The sequence below is a fragment of the Esox lucius genome, chromosome 19 (genome assembly GCF_011004845.1).
Source record: "Esox lucius isolate fEsoLuc1 chromosome 19, fEsoLuc1.pri, whole genome shotgun sequence".
NCBI lineage: Eukaryota > Metazoa > Chordata > Actinopteri > Esociformes > Esocidae > Esox > Esox lucius.
The window spans coordinates 18510460-18528735 of record NC_047587.1 but is presented as its reverse complement, the minus strand read 5'-3'; the positions used below and the strand labels follow the sequence as shown (position 1 = coordinate 18528735).

The 18276-nt window shown below is 42.7% G+C and overlaps 1 protein-coding gene across 4 annotated transcripts in view; it reads left to right on the top strand.

The window, feature by feature from the left end:
• Positions 1 to 18276, top strand: part of itpr2 (inositol 1,4,5-trisphosphate receptor, type 2) — a 98429-nt gene that overhangs the window by 58450 nt on the left and 21703 nt on the right. For all 4 annotated transcript variants that reach the window (XM_013138896.3, XM_010890307.3, XM_010890304.3 and 1 more), the window contains exons 40-52: positions 1690 to 1879; positions 4421 to 4683; positions 5322 to 5522; positions 6628 to 6738; positions 7308 to 7403; positions 7486 to 7605; positions 8636 to 8761; positions 8893 to 9085; positions 9209 to 9334; positions 10086 to 10261; positions 10792 to 10956; positions 11303 to 11480; positions 15626 to 15703. In XM_013138896.3, the coding sequence (XP_012994350.2) occupies positions 1690 to 1879; positions 4421 to 4683; positions 5322 to 5522; positions 6628 to 6738; positions 7308 to 7403; positions 7486 to 7605; positions 8636 to 8761; positions 8893 to 9085; positions 9209 to 9334; positions 10086 to 10261; positions 10792 to 10956; positions 11303 to 11480; positions 15626 to 15703 (2023 nt within the window). The remainder of the gene's footprint in view (positions 1 to 1689; positions 1880 to 4420; positions 4684 to 5321; positions 5523 to 6627; positions 6739 to 7307; positions 7404 to 7485; positions 7606 to 8635; positions 8762 to 8892; positions 9086 to 9208; positions 9335 to 10085; positions 10262 to 10791; positions 10957 to 11302; positions 11481 to 15625; positions 15704 to 18276) is intronic.

Sequence of the window (18276 nt, the reverse complement as noted above, 5' to 3'; positions counted from 1 at the left end):
GACGAATGGGCAGCTATACCACCAGCAAGTATTTGGGGCTATTACAACTATTACAAAAGACAGCATGCTGTTATTGATGCTAAAGGTGGCAATACACAGTATACAGAACTAAGGGTATGCAGACATTTGAACAGGGATGATTTCTTTTCTTTTCTTTGTTGCTATGTTTTGTTTTATGATTGTGCCATTTTGTAATGACCTACAGTTGAATGTGAATCCCATAATAAATAAAAGATGTGTTTTGCCTGCTCACTCATGTTTTCTTTACAAATGGTACATATTCAATTCTCTGAGGGTATGCAAACATTTGAGCACAACTGTGTGTGTGTATATAACTGTGTGTGTGTACATAACTGTGTGTGTGTATACACACACACACACACATACATACACCGATCAGCCATAACATTATGACCGCTGACAGGTGAAGAGAATAACATTGATAATCTTGTTATCATGGCACATGTCAGTGGGTGGGATATACTAGGCAGCAAGTGAACATTCTGTCTTCAAAGTTGATGTGTTAGAAGCAGGAGAAATAGGCAAGTGTAAGGATCTGAGCGACATTGACAAGGGCCAAATAGTGATGGCTTGACAACTGGGTCAGATCATCTCCAAAACTGCAGCCCTTGTGGGATGTTCCTGGTCTGCAGTGGTCAGTAACTATCACAAGTGGTCCAAGGAAGGAAAAGCAGCGAACCACCGACAGGGTCATGGGTGGCCAAGGCTCACTGATGCACGTTGGGAGGCTGTTCTGTGTGGTCCGATCCAACAGACAAGCTACTGTAGCTCAAATTGCTGAAAAAGTTAATACTGGTACTGATAGAAAGGTGTCAGAACACACAGTGAATCGTAGTCTGTTGTGTATGGGGCTGCGTAGCCGCAGCTCAGTCAGGGTGCCCATGCTGACCCCTGTCCACTGCCAAAAGTGCCTACAATGGGCACATGAGCATCAGAACTGGACCACGGGGCTGTGGAAGAAGGTGGTCTGGTCTGATGAATCACGTTTCCTTTTACATCACATGGATGGCCAGGTGTGTGTGTATTGCTTACTTGGAGAACACATGGCACCAGGATGCACTATGGGAAGGAGGCAAGCCGCTGGAGGATCTGTGGGAGCATCTGTGGGATGTGCTGGACAAACAGGTCCGATCCATGGAGGCCCCACCTCACAACCAACAGGATTTAAAGGATCTGCTGCTAATATCTTGGTGCCAGATACCACCGCACACCTTCAGAGGTCTAGTGGAGTCCATGCCTTGACGGGGTCAGGGCTGTTTTGGAGGCAGAAGGGGGACCTACACAATATTAGGCAGGTGGTCATAATGTTATGGCTGATCGGTGGTATACACTGATAATTTGTGTATAATATATATACAAACACTAATATAAACAAACACTAATAATATATATATAATATACACACACAGAGAAACATACGTATTTATAAATGTTAGTGTTTTGTATGCATGTGTGGATATATGTATATTTGTACAGTATTACTAACAAATGATGTTTATGAAATTTAAACTGGTAATTTACCAGGTTATATTTCAGGTCATGGACAGAACAGGGCATGACTTCAAAAGAGATATTTCAGTTACAATTCCCCTTCTTCTGTTGTAAAGTGCACATTCACTTGTTTATCTATGAAAATATATATCCACTTTCTACTCCCCTCCCCTTCAGAACTCATTCTACCATCAGCTGCACAAGCAGAAAAAGTCTGAACGCTTCTTTAAGGTGTTCTATGACCGCATGCGCCTGGCTCAGCAGGAGATCCGTGCCACTGTGTCTGTGAACATGTTTGAGGTCAGTGCCAGGAAGAGAGATGAGGATCTAGAAGTCAGTCACAGTGGCATCCGGATGAGGAAAACGGGTATGTTCTACTTCTGGGTCTTTTACTCTCGGAGAGGTCAGACTTTTTCCAGATTTTCTTTAAACTAAATAAATGCACTACCCTCTTAGTAAAAAAAAATATAAATATCCAAACGTAAATCCAATTTCAATAATATAATACAATAAAATATTTTTTGGTCTGTATTTGAAAATAAAATATTCAACAAAAGGAAATATCAATGTGCCATTTGTAATTAGCTCACATGAAAGAATAGCTCAGGGGTCTAGATACATTGAGGGACTGAATAGTTCGGCTTCTTAACCCTGCCATATGTTGCTCAGAGTACAAGAGAATACTTTGTTTACATATGTCTCTGTGTTTCTGGAATGTGGTCTGCTGTAGGAGGAATACATGTTGTTCTTTCTGTGTTGATCAATACTGTACATGTAATACCTTTGCTCCAGTTCCCCAGATACAGCCTTTTCCATCCATACTGGCCTCTCCTTGTTTCATTTAAGTCCAGATATTGTGAAGCAGCATTACCTCATGACCACAGAGTAAAGGATCAGAGAGGTGTAGAAGTTTTAGAGTTTTAATTAGCAAGAGACTAGGGATGAGTTTGGAAGAAGGACAGGTGACAAGGGAGGTAAAACTGAGATATCATTAAATTAGGCCTCTCAATGTCAGCATAGAGAAGTCCTTTTTTGCAGAAATTAATATAATATAACTTTTAAAAGCACCGCAATTCACTTGGCAGTTACTTTTCAAACTTTTGTTAGTTAGAATTGTTCAAACCCAAACTGACATGCATAGAAAATAGTCACTTATTAGGTTCTCCAGGCCAACAATCCAGGCACACACTCCCAGTCCCTACTTGATCTCTCTTGGCCGGGTCATTAACCTATTCAACTCAAGTTGTACTAAAGTAAAAACTGAGTGTATTTATGTGTGGTCTCCTTTGTAGTTCCTCTGACCTCTGAGGAGTCATTTCGAATGGTTCTGTGGTTGATGAGGTTCCTGTTTTGCCCCATGCCAGTGGTCACATGTTAGGGGCCTTGTGAGGGGCTACATCCCTAAGTCTATCAAAGGACCATTGTACCAAGACTTGTTGTTTTGATACTCAAAACAGTTAAGCTGTTGTCATGCGTTTCACAGTCAATTTGTAATTGATTCAAGAAATGGGTTGTTTCTGAATTTTGAAGGCCCACTGCAGCACAAAATTCAATTTCTCTGTATTTTTAAATTGTCTTTCCATGCAGGTCAATAGAAAATGGGTATCACTGGTCTGCACTCAAAGATTCAATCTTTTTCAGTCTATTAGGCTACCGTACACTAAGATTTTCGTGTTACGGCCTTCTCTTACTTCTTTTTACATTACATTTCTTATTGAATTAATAGGGGGCACAGGTGAATAACACATGCCTCCACTCATGGTCATCACTCAGTCTCTTAGATCTATCAATCTACACATTCTAAGCGGAAAGAAAAACAATTAGGCTTTTGAGAAGTGTGTACACAGGGCGACCGAAGGCATCAATTAGAAACTATTCATAAATCAGTTGCCCTGGGAGGCCACTCTGCCATAGTAAATATTTTTATATTGATGAATGCTATCACAAACAATATCAAGCCATTCATAAAACTGTGGGGCTTACTTATAATTAATTCATTAAATATATGGAGAGTAATTTTGTAAAAGAGTATATAGGAAGGAGGTGTTATATAGCTCTTTAATGTGTAAAGAACTAAATATATGAAAATATATAAATATACAATATGTAATATGTATATACCCCAGTGACACAGAGGTCATGGGGGACTACTTAAGAGTTCCTAATATTTATCAATGGAAAGGTACTGTTAGATTTGGTTCATAAGAATTCTTAAGGTTGCAAATACTCATAGGACATGAAAAATCTTTAGTATTTAAATACAGTCAATGAGCTAGTTGTTTTTGGAGATGTTCTAAATTCTATACTTGAATGTCTACCAGAAAACAAAATGTATATTAAAATCCTCGGACACAAACATAAAACTCACAATTACATTCAACCAAGGCTGCCACTAGGCACTATGGCAACCATGAAAATGTTTACTGATTTAAAAATTAAATGACCAACCTTGCTTGGTTTAATATATATATTAATCTGACCTGGTATTTGCTGTGAGCCAATTCAATGTGATTAGTTTTTTCAAAGTTTGCCACTCAGTCAAAATGAAAGCTAGTTGTAATAATATATACACATATATGTGTGTGTATATATATATATGTGTGTGTGTGTGTGTGTGTGTGTGTGTGTGTATATTATTACAACTAGCTTTCATTTTGACTGAGTGGCAAACTTTGAAAAAAACTAATCACATTGGATTGGCTCACAGCGAATACCAGGTCAGATTAATTTCAATGATATCCCAAATATTCAGAACTTCAATTTCTCTGTAAAATTGTCTGACTTGAAATTAATGAAACGCCCTGGTCAGTAGAAATCCTCTACATTTTCCAAACACACTGTAATGTTTAGGAATGTATACAGAATGTTGGAAGCCTTTGCTCACTAACTGCACCCGGTCCTTCTACAGTGAAAGACTCTTCCATTCAAATGAAAGAGGAATTCCGTGGCCAGTTGAAGGAGGCATCCTCGGCCACTTCCAAAGCCTTTGTCTCCTACCGTGAGGAGATGGACACAGACCTGGAGGTGCTGGAGGGCCAGGCCGGTGACGGGCCTGGGGGAGGGAGTGAGGATAAGGAGGAGGAGGTCCAAATGAGCCCGGCCATCACCATCATGAAACCTATCCTACGCTACTTGCAGCTGCTCTGTGAAAATCACAACAGGAACTTGCAGGTATTGAATTTAATATATTGATAACTAAAGGGGAAATGGGATTCGTCGTCAGCACTTGCACCGACATCGCAGTTGCTCTGGCTACAAACGGAACTTTGTGGTGTTCATCATGTTATCATAACTACAGGGATTCACAAGGAGGTACAGTCCTATTGCCTATGGGGAAACATTTGATTCTAATATAAAATCTCACTTTAGCATTTAGCATTTTCTATTCTTTGTCAACACCTCCACAGACACCTCCACAGGCCGCCTCCCAAAGCCCGCCTCCCATAGCCCGCCTCCCATAGCCCGCCTCCCATAGCCCGCCTCCCATAGCCCGCCTCCCATAGCCCGCCTCCCATAGCCCGCCTCCCATAGCCCGCCTCCCATAGCCCTTCTCTGGTGTCACGTCACCCAGGCTACCATAGGGGATCTAAACAGGATCTAAAACCCAGACAGTAACATAAAGGCTGAATTTCCTTTATGTTTCCGTCTGGGTTTTAGATCCAGTGTCAATTTTGAACCACTTCATAGTAAAAGCATACTTTTTATTTTGACACACTCTGACATAAATCCATATCAGATTGCTTGCACTCAGATAGGACGTCATGGTAGAATCCTATGAATATCAACCATCTTATCCTTGCTGAATCCAGAACTTCCTGCGGAACCAAAACAACAAGACAAATTACAACCTGGTCTGTGAGACGCTGCAGTTCCTGGATATTATGTGTGGCAGCACCACGGGAGGTCTTGGCCTCCTGGGCCTTTACATTAATGAGGGCAACGTGGATCTGGTCCGGCAGACCCTGGAGACCATCACTGAGTACTGCCAGGGGCCCTGCCACGAGAACCAGGTAGGGGCCCAGCACCACCAACCGGGTCACCCAAAATAGCAGAGGTGTTTTATTAGCATGCTGTTGTGATGAAGTAGGATAGCCAGAAACTGCCTGTATTATCCCTTAATCCAACTCCGACACATACAACTGCCATTCACATGACATACATTCACTCTCACAGGTGGGAGCGAAACAGGAAAACACTGACTTACCAGTAAAACACTGACTTACCAGGAAAACACTGACTTACCAGGAAAACACTGACTTACCAGGAAAACGCTGTGCCTTCAGAAAGTATTCAGATCCCTTTCCGTTCTCCACATTTTGTTGTGTCATAGACTTACTGCTTTATTAAACACGTTTTTGTTTTCAATAAACTGCATACAGAATACCCCATATTGACAAAGTGAGAACACGTTTTTAGAAATATGTAGAATTTTTTTATATATATATATATCTCATGTGGCATAGGTATTTATTCAATACTTTGTAGAAGCACCATCTGGCAGCGATCCGTTTTGAGTCTTCTTGGGTATGCGTCAACCAGTTTTGTACACCTAGATTTTGGCAGTTTCTCCCATTTCCTCTCATGTTCTGTCAGATTGAATGAGGAGCATCATTAAACTGCGATGTTTAGGTCTCCACACAAATGCTTAGTGGGTTTTATGTATAGGTTTTACTGGGCCAGTCAAGGACTTTCACAGACTTGTTCCAAAGCCCCTCCAGCTGTCAATGGTTGAGCGCAAGTCGGTATGCAAAAGATGCAGGTCACTCTAACGAATGGCCGAATTAGGCATGATCATCAGTAGAACTGTCGTGTGGCAGACTGCTGGATGGATGACAAGGTCTGAATACTTTCATACTTGAGAGGTTTCAGGTTTTCATTTATAAGAAATTGTCAAAAACTTCTAAAAACTTCGGTTTGTCCTTATCGGGTGTAAAATGATGGCCAGGAACAAATGTAATCAATGAATAATGAATTCATTACCAAAATGTGGAGAAAGTGAAGAGGACTGAGTATTTCCCCAAGGCAGCGTAGTTGCACTGTTGTACGTCCGATGGAAAGTTATTCTGATTTTGAAATGTGTGTTTTTGTGCTATAACTTTAATCTTGCTGTCCCAGTCCTGTATAGCTAAGCATGAATCCAATGGCATCGACATCATTATTGCTTTGATAGTCAACCCCATCAACCCCTTAGGGAGGCATCGAATGGATCTGGTGCTGGAACTCAAGGTTGGCATGCTTTACACCGCTCTGTCCATCCACGCATACATTTCACTATCCTTGTGGGATACATTTTTCCCAATCAAAATCCATTTTCCCAAACCCCAACCATAGTCCAAAAAAACCTAAACTGAATTCCAACCCCAGCACCAATTGCAAGTTTTACGCAAAACTGGAAATTGCTTTTTTTTTCTCAGGGGGCCCATCAAAAAAAGGTTAAATGTTCCTTGTTTTACTGTCCTAGGGATTAGATCCCCACAAGTACACCAGTTTTACTGCCGCACACACACACACACCCCTGCAATAGCCCTTAGAGAGCTTTCAGTTAAAGTCAACGGCTGGAAAATCTGCAGAGAATAGTACATTAGATCTAGATGAATACCTTGTATGTATCCCATCTAGGCCTATATGAGTGGGCAATTCATACTGCATACGATGTTATAGCTATCAGTGGACATCATTTGGGAGTTACTTCCTACTGTACTCATTTAAAGTTGAAAGGTTTCAGTCCAGTAATATAGATTATTGTGTGGTTGTTTAGAATGTGATGGTCATGTGATGTGATCTGTATGTGCTAGAACAACGCCTCCAAGCTGCTACTGGCCATCATGGAAAGTCGCCATGACAGCGAGAACGCTGAAGAGATCCTTTTCAAGATGAGGCCCATGGAGCTGGTGAGTGGAGATGCATTCAGACACACACACACACACACACACACACATGCACACACCCTTGCTGACAATGTGTGTGTCGTAGGTGGATGGAATGAAGGCGGCGTATACCCAGGGGCTGATGAGTGAAGCTGAGCAGAATGCTACAGGAGACCAGATTACACCGAAAGATGTGGGACACAACATGTACATCCTGGCGCACCAGGTAACAGCATGCCGTGGGTGTATTTTAACATACAGAACTGAGTGTGTGTGTGTGGGTGAGTTTTGGTGCACCATGTACTGTATATATAAATGTTTTAAAATGGCCCCAGTGACTACCTCATTGGCACAGAAATAGATTGTAATTGAAATAATCATTGGCCTTTGTGCCGGTCTGTCTTTCCCTCTTCGGGGTAAGTCTGTATATTCCAAACTTTCAGAAGATGATTATTGATGTGACCTTCAATGAAGAGATGGTTTAGTTCCTGTGTTGAATCACACACACACACACACACACACACACACACAGACAGACAGATGTCTGTTTCTCTGGTAAGGACGAAAAAAGTTGAGCAAATTCTCATTTCTGTCTTTCACCCACAGTAGAACGGCATGCCAGACAGGATATTTCTGGCCCACCCATTGATAGGTTTCATCATGACCACAGAGGTTTCTGGTGCTGGCTGTTTGTACTTTAAAAACGCACACACCGGACCCCATGACCCCTACATGTGCTATTGCATAATACACACAAAAGGATCTTCTTTTAGCTATTGTTTTCGGTTGATCCGCAAATGTTTTTTTTCCGAAGCATCTGCTGTGTCTCAAACAGTCAGTATGGAGAATCACTGAGACATAACTGACAACTGTATCATTTGTCTCCTTCACTGATGTCTATTTCACCAAAGGAAGAGGAGCAGGCAACAAGCCAACTCCCTCAGTGGAGACCATCAGTAGTTTCTTCAACAGAGGCTTGTGTTGAATAGGCCATTTGGGGAATCACATTTGGTGATTAGCGGTAGAACGCCTCATTGAATGACATTGATCTCTCACTGGTCGGTTTCTGTTTGAGAACTGTCTCTTTAACACGCAAGCATGCACGCACACAAATATCCTCTGTATATTCTCAATGAATTGCTAGATTTTTTTTTATTTTTTTTTATAAATGTACAAATGAGAATTCCATATTTGGAGTTATCTTTGTGGTAATATCTGGTGAGATTACTGAGTGTTGGCCGACTCGTTTGTTCTAGCTGGCTAGACACAGTAAGGTCCTGCAGCAGAGCTTGAGGCCACAAGCCCCGGGGCAACTGCTGGACGATGACATAGCGAAAGACGAGGCCCTCGATTATTACGCCAAGCACACCGCTCAGATCGAGGTAGGTCTCGTCCACAGAGTTTTTGTCCCCGTCCAATCCAAACGGGGTATGCGATGCCTGCAAGACAGCATGGGGGTTGTCCCAATGGACGGTCCTAATATTTCCGACCGCTTTTGATGCTCTTCCCTCAGATTGTGCGCCACAACCGCACCATGGAACAGATAGTGTTCCCAGTGCCCAACATCTGTGAGTACCTGACTGAGGAATCCAAGACGCGTGTCTTCACCACCACGGAGAGGGACGACCAGGGCAGCAAGGTCAATGACTTCTTCACACAGTTCGACGACCTTTTCAACGAGATGTGCTGGCAGAAGAAGATACGCAGTAAGTGTCAATGTATCGCACTGTCGACTTGGTCATGATCATGACGGTTCCCTGATCGTAATCAGCTGTGGCATAACACCATGTGACACAGTGGTTATAACCACTTGTCTTCTGCCTGTGCAGATAACCTGGCTCTGTTCTGGTTCTCCCGGCACATCTCTTTGTGGGGAAGCATCTCGTTCTACCTGGCCGTCCTGGTCAACGTGGCTGTGGCTCTTTTCTACCCGTTTGGGGACGATGGAGACGAAGGTGAAATACTACCTCTGAATGCTACCTCTGAATGCTACCTCTGAATGCTACCTCTGAATGCTACCTCTGAATGCTACCTCTGGGGTGTGAAGACATCCTCATTTTGTATTGTTTTTGTTATTAGTTTTTTTTTTTATTCTGGACGTTATGTGAGGATTCATTGGAAAACCTGTGTGTGTGTGTGGGTGGGTGGGTGTTAAAATGTGCAGACTGTGCAAGGATGGGTTGTCTAGACCTTCACTAGGCTGTAGCAGGGTCTTATTATGGCGTGTAGGAGAAAAAACAAGATTTCAATGCAGAACACAAAAACATGTTCTGCTCGACTGTTTGGCTCAGATATTTCAGTTGGGTGTTTAATGAGTGTGAACCACTTCACTCCTCTTAGGTGAAGGCTCAAGCCTGGCTTCTGGCGGAAATGTGACCATGCATTTCACAATAGTGGTCATGGAGGAATCTAAAGGAATTGGCTTGAATGTGATGCAACAGGTTTTATGACACAACTGTCCCAGTTGTTCAGGACAGAAGGAAAGCTGTATGTGGAAAGTGCCAGCATCATGACCTCTTGAGAGGCAGGAGTGAGGCCCATATATTAGCCAGGTCCCAGACCCGTTTGTGCTGCCAGTTGCCACTTGGCTCCATCTTTGTGTCCGACTGGGAAGACATTGTTAATAGACCTGGTCCTCCCTCCGCTCTGTTACAGAATGAATGCAGATGCTGTTTCTTTTAGCCATGTTTGTTCCCTTGTCCATAGGTGTCCTGCCCCCCTTTGTGTCCATCCTGCTATGGGTTGCCTTGGTGGTGTGCACCGCTTTGCTCTTCATCCTACCGAAACCAGGCAGCGTCCGACCCTTTCTGGTCTCTGTCATACTGCGCTCCATATACACCCTGGGCCTAGGTCCCTCGCTGCTGCTACTGGGGGCTGCCAATGTAAGTATTGTACAGGAACCAACTGACCACAGGGCAGCGGTAGCCATGAAGTTAGAGTGGTTGGCCAGTAACTAGAAGGCTGCTGGTTTGAATCCCAGGTAGACAGGGAAAATGTGATAAGCCTGACCCAGAGGTTTGCTGGAATTCGGATCATGTTTGCTACCTTCAGTGCTGCCTTTGTGCTCTTAAAAGAAATGTTTATTTTTTCCCACTGTCAAATGTCAATTTTTTATGTAAATGTTATAGAAGGGCAACATTGTTCCTTTTTTCATCTTTTTTTTTGTAAGTAACAAGCAGTTCACTTAATTTTGCAGTATGTAGGCCCAGGTTACTGTGACATCCATAAATAAGGAATTGCAGTTTAAATGTATTCTATTATAGAGGTTTCATTATAGATGAAATGTGTTTGCAGAAAGTCATATGGACAATATATTGCATATAATGTAAACTATAAACAACCGTTGTCTTGTGATATCCAGCAATGTTCTCTTGAACTGAAACTGTGGTTCATTCTCTTCTGCTCTCCCCAGCTACTGAACAAGATAGTATTCCTAGTGAGCTTTGTTGGCAACCAGGGAACATTCACGCGTGGCTACAGGGCGGTAGTCATGGACTTGCCCTTTCTCTACCACGTGGGCTATGTCATCGTCTGCATGCTGGGTCTCTTTGTCCACGAGTTCTTCTACAGCTTCTTGGTTCGTGGTAACAATCTCTGTGTCTGCTCTTTTTTGCAAAGTGTTATTTTCATAATATTTTTTAACTAGTCAATTCAGTAGAACCTAAAGATACTCAATTTATTATTTTAATCCATAGTCTTGATCATTCTGGTGGTATTATACTGTTGGTGATAGAGAGGTTACACCATGTTTCTTTGTGGTCTGCTTCATCCTCCACTTTAACCAAGTGTTTCTGACACAGCTGCTGCTGCAGGAAACCACATCCCCTCTTACATTTGCCATTGCTGCTTATCGGAAGCTATGTGATGTCTGGTTCCTCTACAGCTCTCATAAAGCCGTGTGTGCATGTGTTCATCTCCTTCAGCTCTTTGACCTACTGAACCGCGAGGAGACGTTGCTGAATGTTATCAAGAGTGTGACACGCAACGGGCGCTCCATCGTCCTCACGGCTGTGCTGGCTCTCATCCTGGTCTACCTCTTCTCCATTGTGGGCTTCCTCTTCCTCAAGGACGACTTCAGCATGGACGTGCAACGTCTGCCAGGTCGGTAGCCTCATCCCAGAACTGGAACGTCTTCATTCACTAACCACAGTCCCCCTAAGCACTGACTGTTCATGACTGTGCCTACTATAATCTAAACTGCTTTACACATATACTGTTTTACACCTCGTTCTGTTAGCACCTGTACCCGCAGTTTCTTAACATCTCCACTTCAACTAGGGCCCTCAGTCAGTTCCACTGCCCTTTACCAATAGTCTGCCCTGTTCTTCCCTGCACCACCCTGCCCTCTTAAATACCCACACACCTTACTGCCCCTCATAACACCCACACACCTAACAGCAGCTCCTCTGTAACACCCACACACCTGACAGCAGCTCCTCTGTAACACCCACACACCTGACAGCAGCTCCTCTGTAACACCCACACACCTGACAGCAGCTCCTCTGTAACACCCACACACCTGACAGCAGCTCCTCTGTAACACCCACACACCTGACAGCAGCTCCTCTGTAACACCCACACACCTAACAGCAGCTCCTCTGTAACACCCACACATCTAACAGCAGCCCCTGTGTAACACCCACACACCTAACAGCCCCTCTGTAACACCCACACACCTAACAGCCCCTCTGTAACACCCACACACCTAACAGCCCCTCTGTAACACCCACACACCTAACAGCAGCCCCTCTGTAACACCCACACACACCCAATAGCTCATCTGTAACACCCACACACCTAACTAGCCAATTCATCCCATTGATTTTGAGAACGTTCTTATGGAGCCATCATACAACCTGACCATGGATTATTCAAACCCATTCTGCCTACTGGCTGGTTAGGAAAAGGTAGTTATCAGCAGGAAGGACAGCATGAGACAGATGGCTCTTTTATCTTTAGCTGCTGTTCTCTCTTGACAGACACTCTGCTAATCAATGGTGAATTGTAGAGCTGGAGAGTAAACAGCATAGATTTTAGTGTTGGCAGTTGGAACCAAACAAGGTTGATATCTAGATTGTAACCCTACAGGGCTCATTAATTGTGTCAGTAATATATACTTGCAGTGGTAGGATTAGCTTTTTGCATTTCATCAAAAACAGCTGGCTGTGGAATTGTCAATGTAAACTAGTAAACACAATTCTACTAAACATTCTACTACACAGTTTTTCTGAACTACCAATCTAAAATCTGCCTGGGTTAAATGACTGACTTACTGATGGGCGTACTGACCGACTGACCGACTGTGTCCACGTTTGTCCTCACACGTGTGCTTATATGCTCCAAAATCTCTGTATGCAGCATGCATAGCCTGTATGTGTAATCCAACCAGAGTGTGAGGCGGTGCGTGACAGGCTGTCTGTGTGGGCGTGACTACCTCATGCACAGCGGCGGTCAGGGCGAGACCTGCCAACACATGTGCACCTGTTGCATAATCTGGTGCCGTGGCCGTGCAGCGCAGCTCTCTGTTATGTAACACGATGGGTGGTGTCTGTCTGTCTGTGGGCTGAGCTGTTCGGCTGTCTGTGGGCTGAGCTGTTCGGCTGTCTGTGGGCTGGCTGGCTGTCTGTCTGTGGGCTGTGCAGTTCACTATTCCGACTACATTGTTATTACCCTCACATTATAACCATTCACTGCAGTTGCTGTTATGTTTTGCTGGGATCAACTTGTCTGTTGGGAATTTGCCTGTTGGGACAACCAAAGTTCGATCCGAAATCCTCCTCCTTTATTTCCAGGCAAATTATTGTTTAATCCAAATAAACACGTAACTGCCTCTTCAGACCTATATTAACAAAAATGATTAAGGAGGGCACTTAAATAAAGGACATGGTAAGTCAGTTATTCTGTTAATAAATGTAGTTTATAGTAAATTAATAAATACTAAATACATGTTCTGTTTATAATCATTTCAAAAACAGATTTAGTAATTATTCACCTCTGAATAAAGTCATGAAACATTAATAGATCATGCACATTATAGCAAAGAGATTTCAAATAGCTGTTTTCTTTTTGAGAGGGTATGTTTATCAGGGTACAATGCTGCAGTTGTTATTTTTGTTCCTTATTGTTCACTGCAATGGATCTGTCTAGTATTGCAGTCTGCACATATAGGCTGTATAATAAGCCTAGCCTGAAAATTTGGAGGCATTTCAATACAAAATAATTCATTGATTTAAGAGATTCTTGATTAAATAACTAAATGCAAATATTATTTTGCATTATGGTATATGATTACTTGAGGTAATAGGATTGGTCACTCTTGCTGTATAATGATTGATGATTGATAATGTTATATGCTGTTGAGTGACACTGACTAAGCAATATCTGACTACGTAATTACACAACGTCCCATTAAATCTCGGCCTTTACGGCATAAGTGACCAACACGTGAATATGGGATCAAAGGACTTATCTTAAACTAACTAAATACAGTGGGGAGAACAAGTATTTGATACACTGAAAATGTTGCAGGTTTTCCCACTTACAAAGCATGTAGAAGTCTGTAATTTTGTGTGACAGAATCTAAAACAAAAATCCAGAAAATCACATTGTATGATTTCTAAGTAATTTATTTGCATTTTATTGCATGACATAAGTATTTGATACATCAGAAAAGCAGAACTTAATATTTGGTACAGAAACCTTTGTTTGCAATTACAGAGATCATACGTTTCCTGTAGTTCTTGACCAGGTTTGCACACACAGCAACAGGGATGTTGGCCCACTCCTCCATACAGACCTCACGATCCTTCAGGTTTCGGGGCTGTCGCTGGGCAATACAGACTTTCAGCTCCCTCCAAAGATTTTCTATTGGGTTCAGGTCTGGAGACTGGCTAGGCCACTCCAGGACCTTCAGATGCTTCTTACGGAGCCACTCCTTAGTTACCCTGGCTGTGTGTTTCGGGTCGTTGTAATGCTGGAAGACCCAGCCACGACCCATCTTCAATGCTCTTACTGAGTGAAGGTGGTTGTTGGCCAAGATTTCGCGATACATGGCCCCATCCATCCTCCCCTCAATACGGTGCAGTCGTCATGTCCCCTTTGCAGAAAAGCATCCCCAAAGAATGATGTTTCCACCTCCATGATTCACGGTTGGGATGGTGTTCTTGGGGTTGTACTCATCCTTCTTCTTCCTCCAAACATGGCGAGTGGAGTTTAGACCAAAAAGCTCTATTTGTCTCTTCAGACCACATGACCTTCTCCCATTCCTCCTCTGGATCATCCAGATGGTCATTGGCAAACTTCAGACGGGCCTGGACATCCGCTGGCTTGAGCAGGGGGACCTTACGTGTGCTGCAGGATTTTAATCCATGACAGCGTCATTGCCCAGGTCCTGCCATGTAGTTCTGGGCTGATCCCTCACCTTCCTCATGGTCATTAATGCCCCACGAGGTGAGATCTTGCATGGAGCCCCAGACCGAGGGAGATTGACCGTCACCTTGAACTTCTTCCATTTTCTAATATTTGCGCCAACAGTTGTTGCCTTCTCACCAAGCTGCTTGCCTATTGCCCTGTAGCCCATCCCAGCCTTGTGCAGGTCTACAATTTTATTCTTGATGTCCTTACACAACTCTCTGGTCTTGGCCATTTTGGAGAGGTTGGGAGTCTGTATGTGGACAAGTGTCTTTTATACAGGTAACAAGTGCAGTTAATACAGGTAATGAGTGGAGAACGGGAGAGCTTCTTAAAGAAAAACTAACAGGTCTGTGAGAGCCGTAATTCTTACTGGTTGGTAGGTGATCAAATACTTATGTCATGCAATAAAATGCAAATTAATTTTTTTTAAATCATACAATATTGAAGTGTACCTATGATAAAAATTACAGACCTCTACATGCTTTGTAAGTAGGAAAACCTGCAAAATCGGCAGTGTATCAAATACTTGTTCTCCCCACTGTAACTGGTGGGCTGTGCTACCTATCTGTGGGCTGTCCGTCTGTGGGCTGCACTGTCTGTCTGTCTGTGGGCTGAGTCCAGTTATGGACCCTAATAAACACGGTTGTTGAAACATTGCCACAACACTTTACATCACTTCTGTAAGGAACCTGCAACCTTTTAATAACATTAATAGATGATCTTGTAATATATTTCAATGTTTTTTCAATAGTAACTAATGCAAAATAATATCAGGATACAGTTCTTGTCCTTTTTGTTTAGTCAGTCAAGATAACTTACTTTCCTTTTTTCAGGGAAATCAGAAACACTAAGGCAAGGCAGAGCTCCCTCTGATACAAATCTAAAAGATGCCTGCCCGAACTCTGGGAACTGTAAGTTACCATCAATTCTCTCAGACTTTATGTCCAATTACCGTTTTGTCCTTATGAAAATGTTGAGGCTGGGGCTAAGATTGGGTTTGAGGCTGGGTTGGGGTTGTGGCTTGGCTTGGGTTTGGGGCTCGGTTTGAGGCTGGGGCTAGGGTTGGGTTTGGGGTTGTGGTTGGGGCTGGGGTTGTGGTTGGGGCTGGGTTTGGAGTTGGGGCTGGGGTTGGAGTTGGGGCTGGGGTTGGGTTTGGAGTTTGGGCTCGGTGTTGGAGAGTGAGGCTGTTAGGAGCATGAGAGGGAGAAGCAGAGATGAATCCTTCTGCTGGTCTTTGTTCATTGGCTGTGTGTGTCTCTGTACTCTGTCACCTGGCTGCACTGCAGGGCCCTCAGCACATGACCTCACCCCTCCTCTCTTCAGGCTATTTGAACTTTCTCACCCTCTAAATCTCTTTAATTTCTTTTTTTATCTGGAATAGTTCACATGATCCTGTGTGTTTCATTGTTCAGTTCAAGTTCTTGATACTTTGGTTGGGCAGCAGGTAGCATAGTGTTTGAAGGATTTGAGTTCGACTCCCATAACAAACAAAGTGAATGAATTATCAATCTGCCATTGAGCAAGACACTTAACCCGCTAAGTCGCTCTGGTGCATCTGCTCCAGATTGAAAGGGGGATTTTGAGCAAAAGCATTTGTTGAAGTCTCACATCTACTGTTGTGTGCGCATTTTTATGTAATCCAGTAAAGCAGTTCAGAGTCATTTCAAAATGTATTTTTGCCAGACTGCGTAAACGGGGCCGGCCAAGAAGAGTGAATGTCACTGACTGACTGACTACCCATTGTTAAATAGCGTTGTGGTTGGAGACGCAGTCTGCCACACAGGAGACCGAGTATCAAATCCAGCCAGGGGCAAAACAAATTAGGATTAGTTGAGGATAGACTAAAACTTCACTGGCTACAAGCTTCAGTAGCTATGTATAGTAAGCCAAAAGTAAAACAGTTTATGGTTATGTTGCGATGGACGAACCGCAACCGACATGTCTAGAATCATAAATCGCTTTTAGTGCTGGACTGTGTGTTTTCAAACACTGCTCTCTCACCTAGGAAGAGCAGGTTAGAGTGAGTGCAAGGAAACATACTGCTCTCTCTCAAATGAAGCGCTTGATAGTTAATGTATTTCTTCACAAAGTTCTATGTTAAAAACAACCGACAATTAGTCTTTCATTTTCTTTTCCTCTTGTGTCTCTTTTTAAGTTCAACTGTGCAAATCCGACTGGTATCAGAGGGCGTACGTAAGATAATACTACGTTATGTCAAGTAGGCCGTATGTCAAGACTGCCTTTAGAGGCGACGGTGAGCGCAGTAATAGAGGGGATTTTGGTCAGGTTTTTTGGTCGGGGATGCTGGATGGGAGAAACGTCCCAGACCTTAACACCGATTGTCGCGTGTTCAAAACCAACCAGAGGCCATTTTGTTTCTGATTATAAGCCAAACCTTAACCCCAGTAATGTGATACCTAACATTAACCTAACCTAACCTTTTTTGTTTTATAACCTTAACCCTAACCTTAATCCCAGTGCTGGGATACTTAATGTTAACTGTAACCTTCAAATAAATTTGTAACATATCAGACTTTTGTGTAAATACTTAATATGTTTTAGTAGCGGTCGTAACATGATACATTTGAACAAATTCGTAATTTTTTCTTATTTTTTTAAATAGTGCATTGTAATGTAACAAAGTAACATATATGAAATTGAGTGTCACAGATTTACGTAAAATATGTTTAAACTACGCTGAGACCATGTTGTTTTTAATAGAACAAGTGAATATACTTACTTGAAACCAAATAATTATGAAAATCACCAATAACTTGTTGATGGTATTAGCTAGCCTTAAATGTACATTTCTTATACCCCAATGGCATTACATACTCTAGGTTTTGGATTAGCAAGGCACTGAAGTATAAAGTGCATGCTAGCTCAGACAGGGATTAGCTTCTCTACCATTTTTCTCCTTCAGAATTTTTTTATATATTCCCCGCTCACCAAGTGGGCACTGTAGACGTCTCCGCCTATGTAGAATTCCGCTCGCTGCCAAGGTTTTTTTGGAAAAGAACGAGCTATCCCTTCCACCACATGCTGTCTGTAACCTCCTACTGCAAAAAACCAAGCCAGAAAAAGCATAGCTAGCAAATTTGATTATAAGGAGATTTTATAATATACTGTGCTGTTACACTATTAAATTTGGTTCTGCATTATCTTGTGTTATAAAGTTATGGTAAGTACCAAACACATGTCATAAACATACTGGTTGCTAGTTATCTAGACTTGGCCCATTAATAGCTGTTCAAGCCCAATTCCTGGCTCACCACCGTCACTTCTATCTGCGGGCTGGCTGAACCTGGTGTGCCTAGTTTTTCTTTCTTGTTTTATTCTAACTTTTTACTCATTGTCAGGAACATCTAAAACTATCTCTCATTAATTAATCACACAGTATTGAACTACAAGAGGAGGGGATAATTGGTTTGCCTTGCTGCGTCTCCCTCCCTCACACACACACACACACACGCGCGCATGCGCG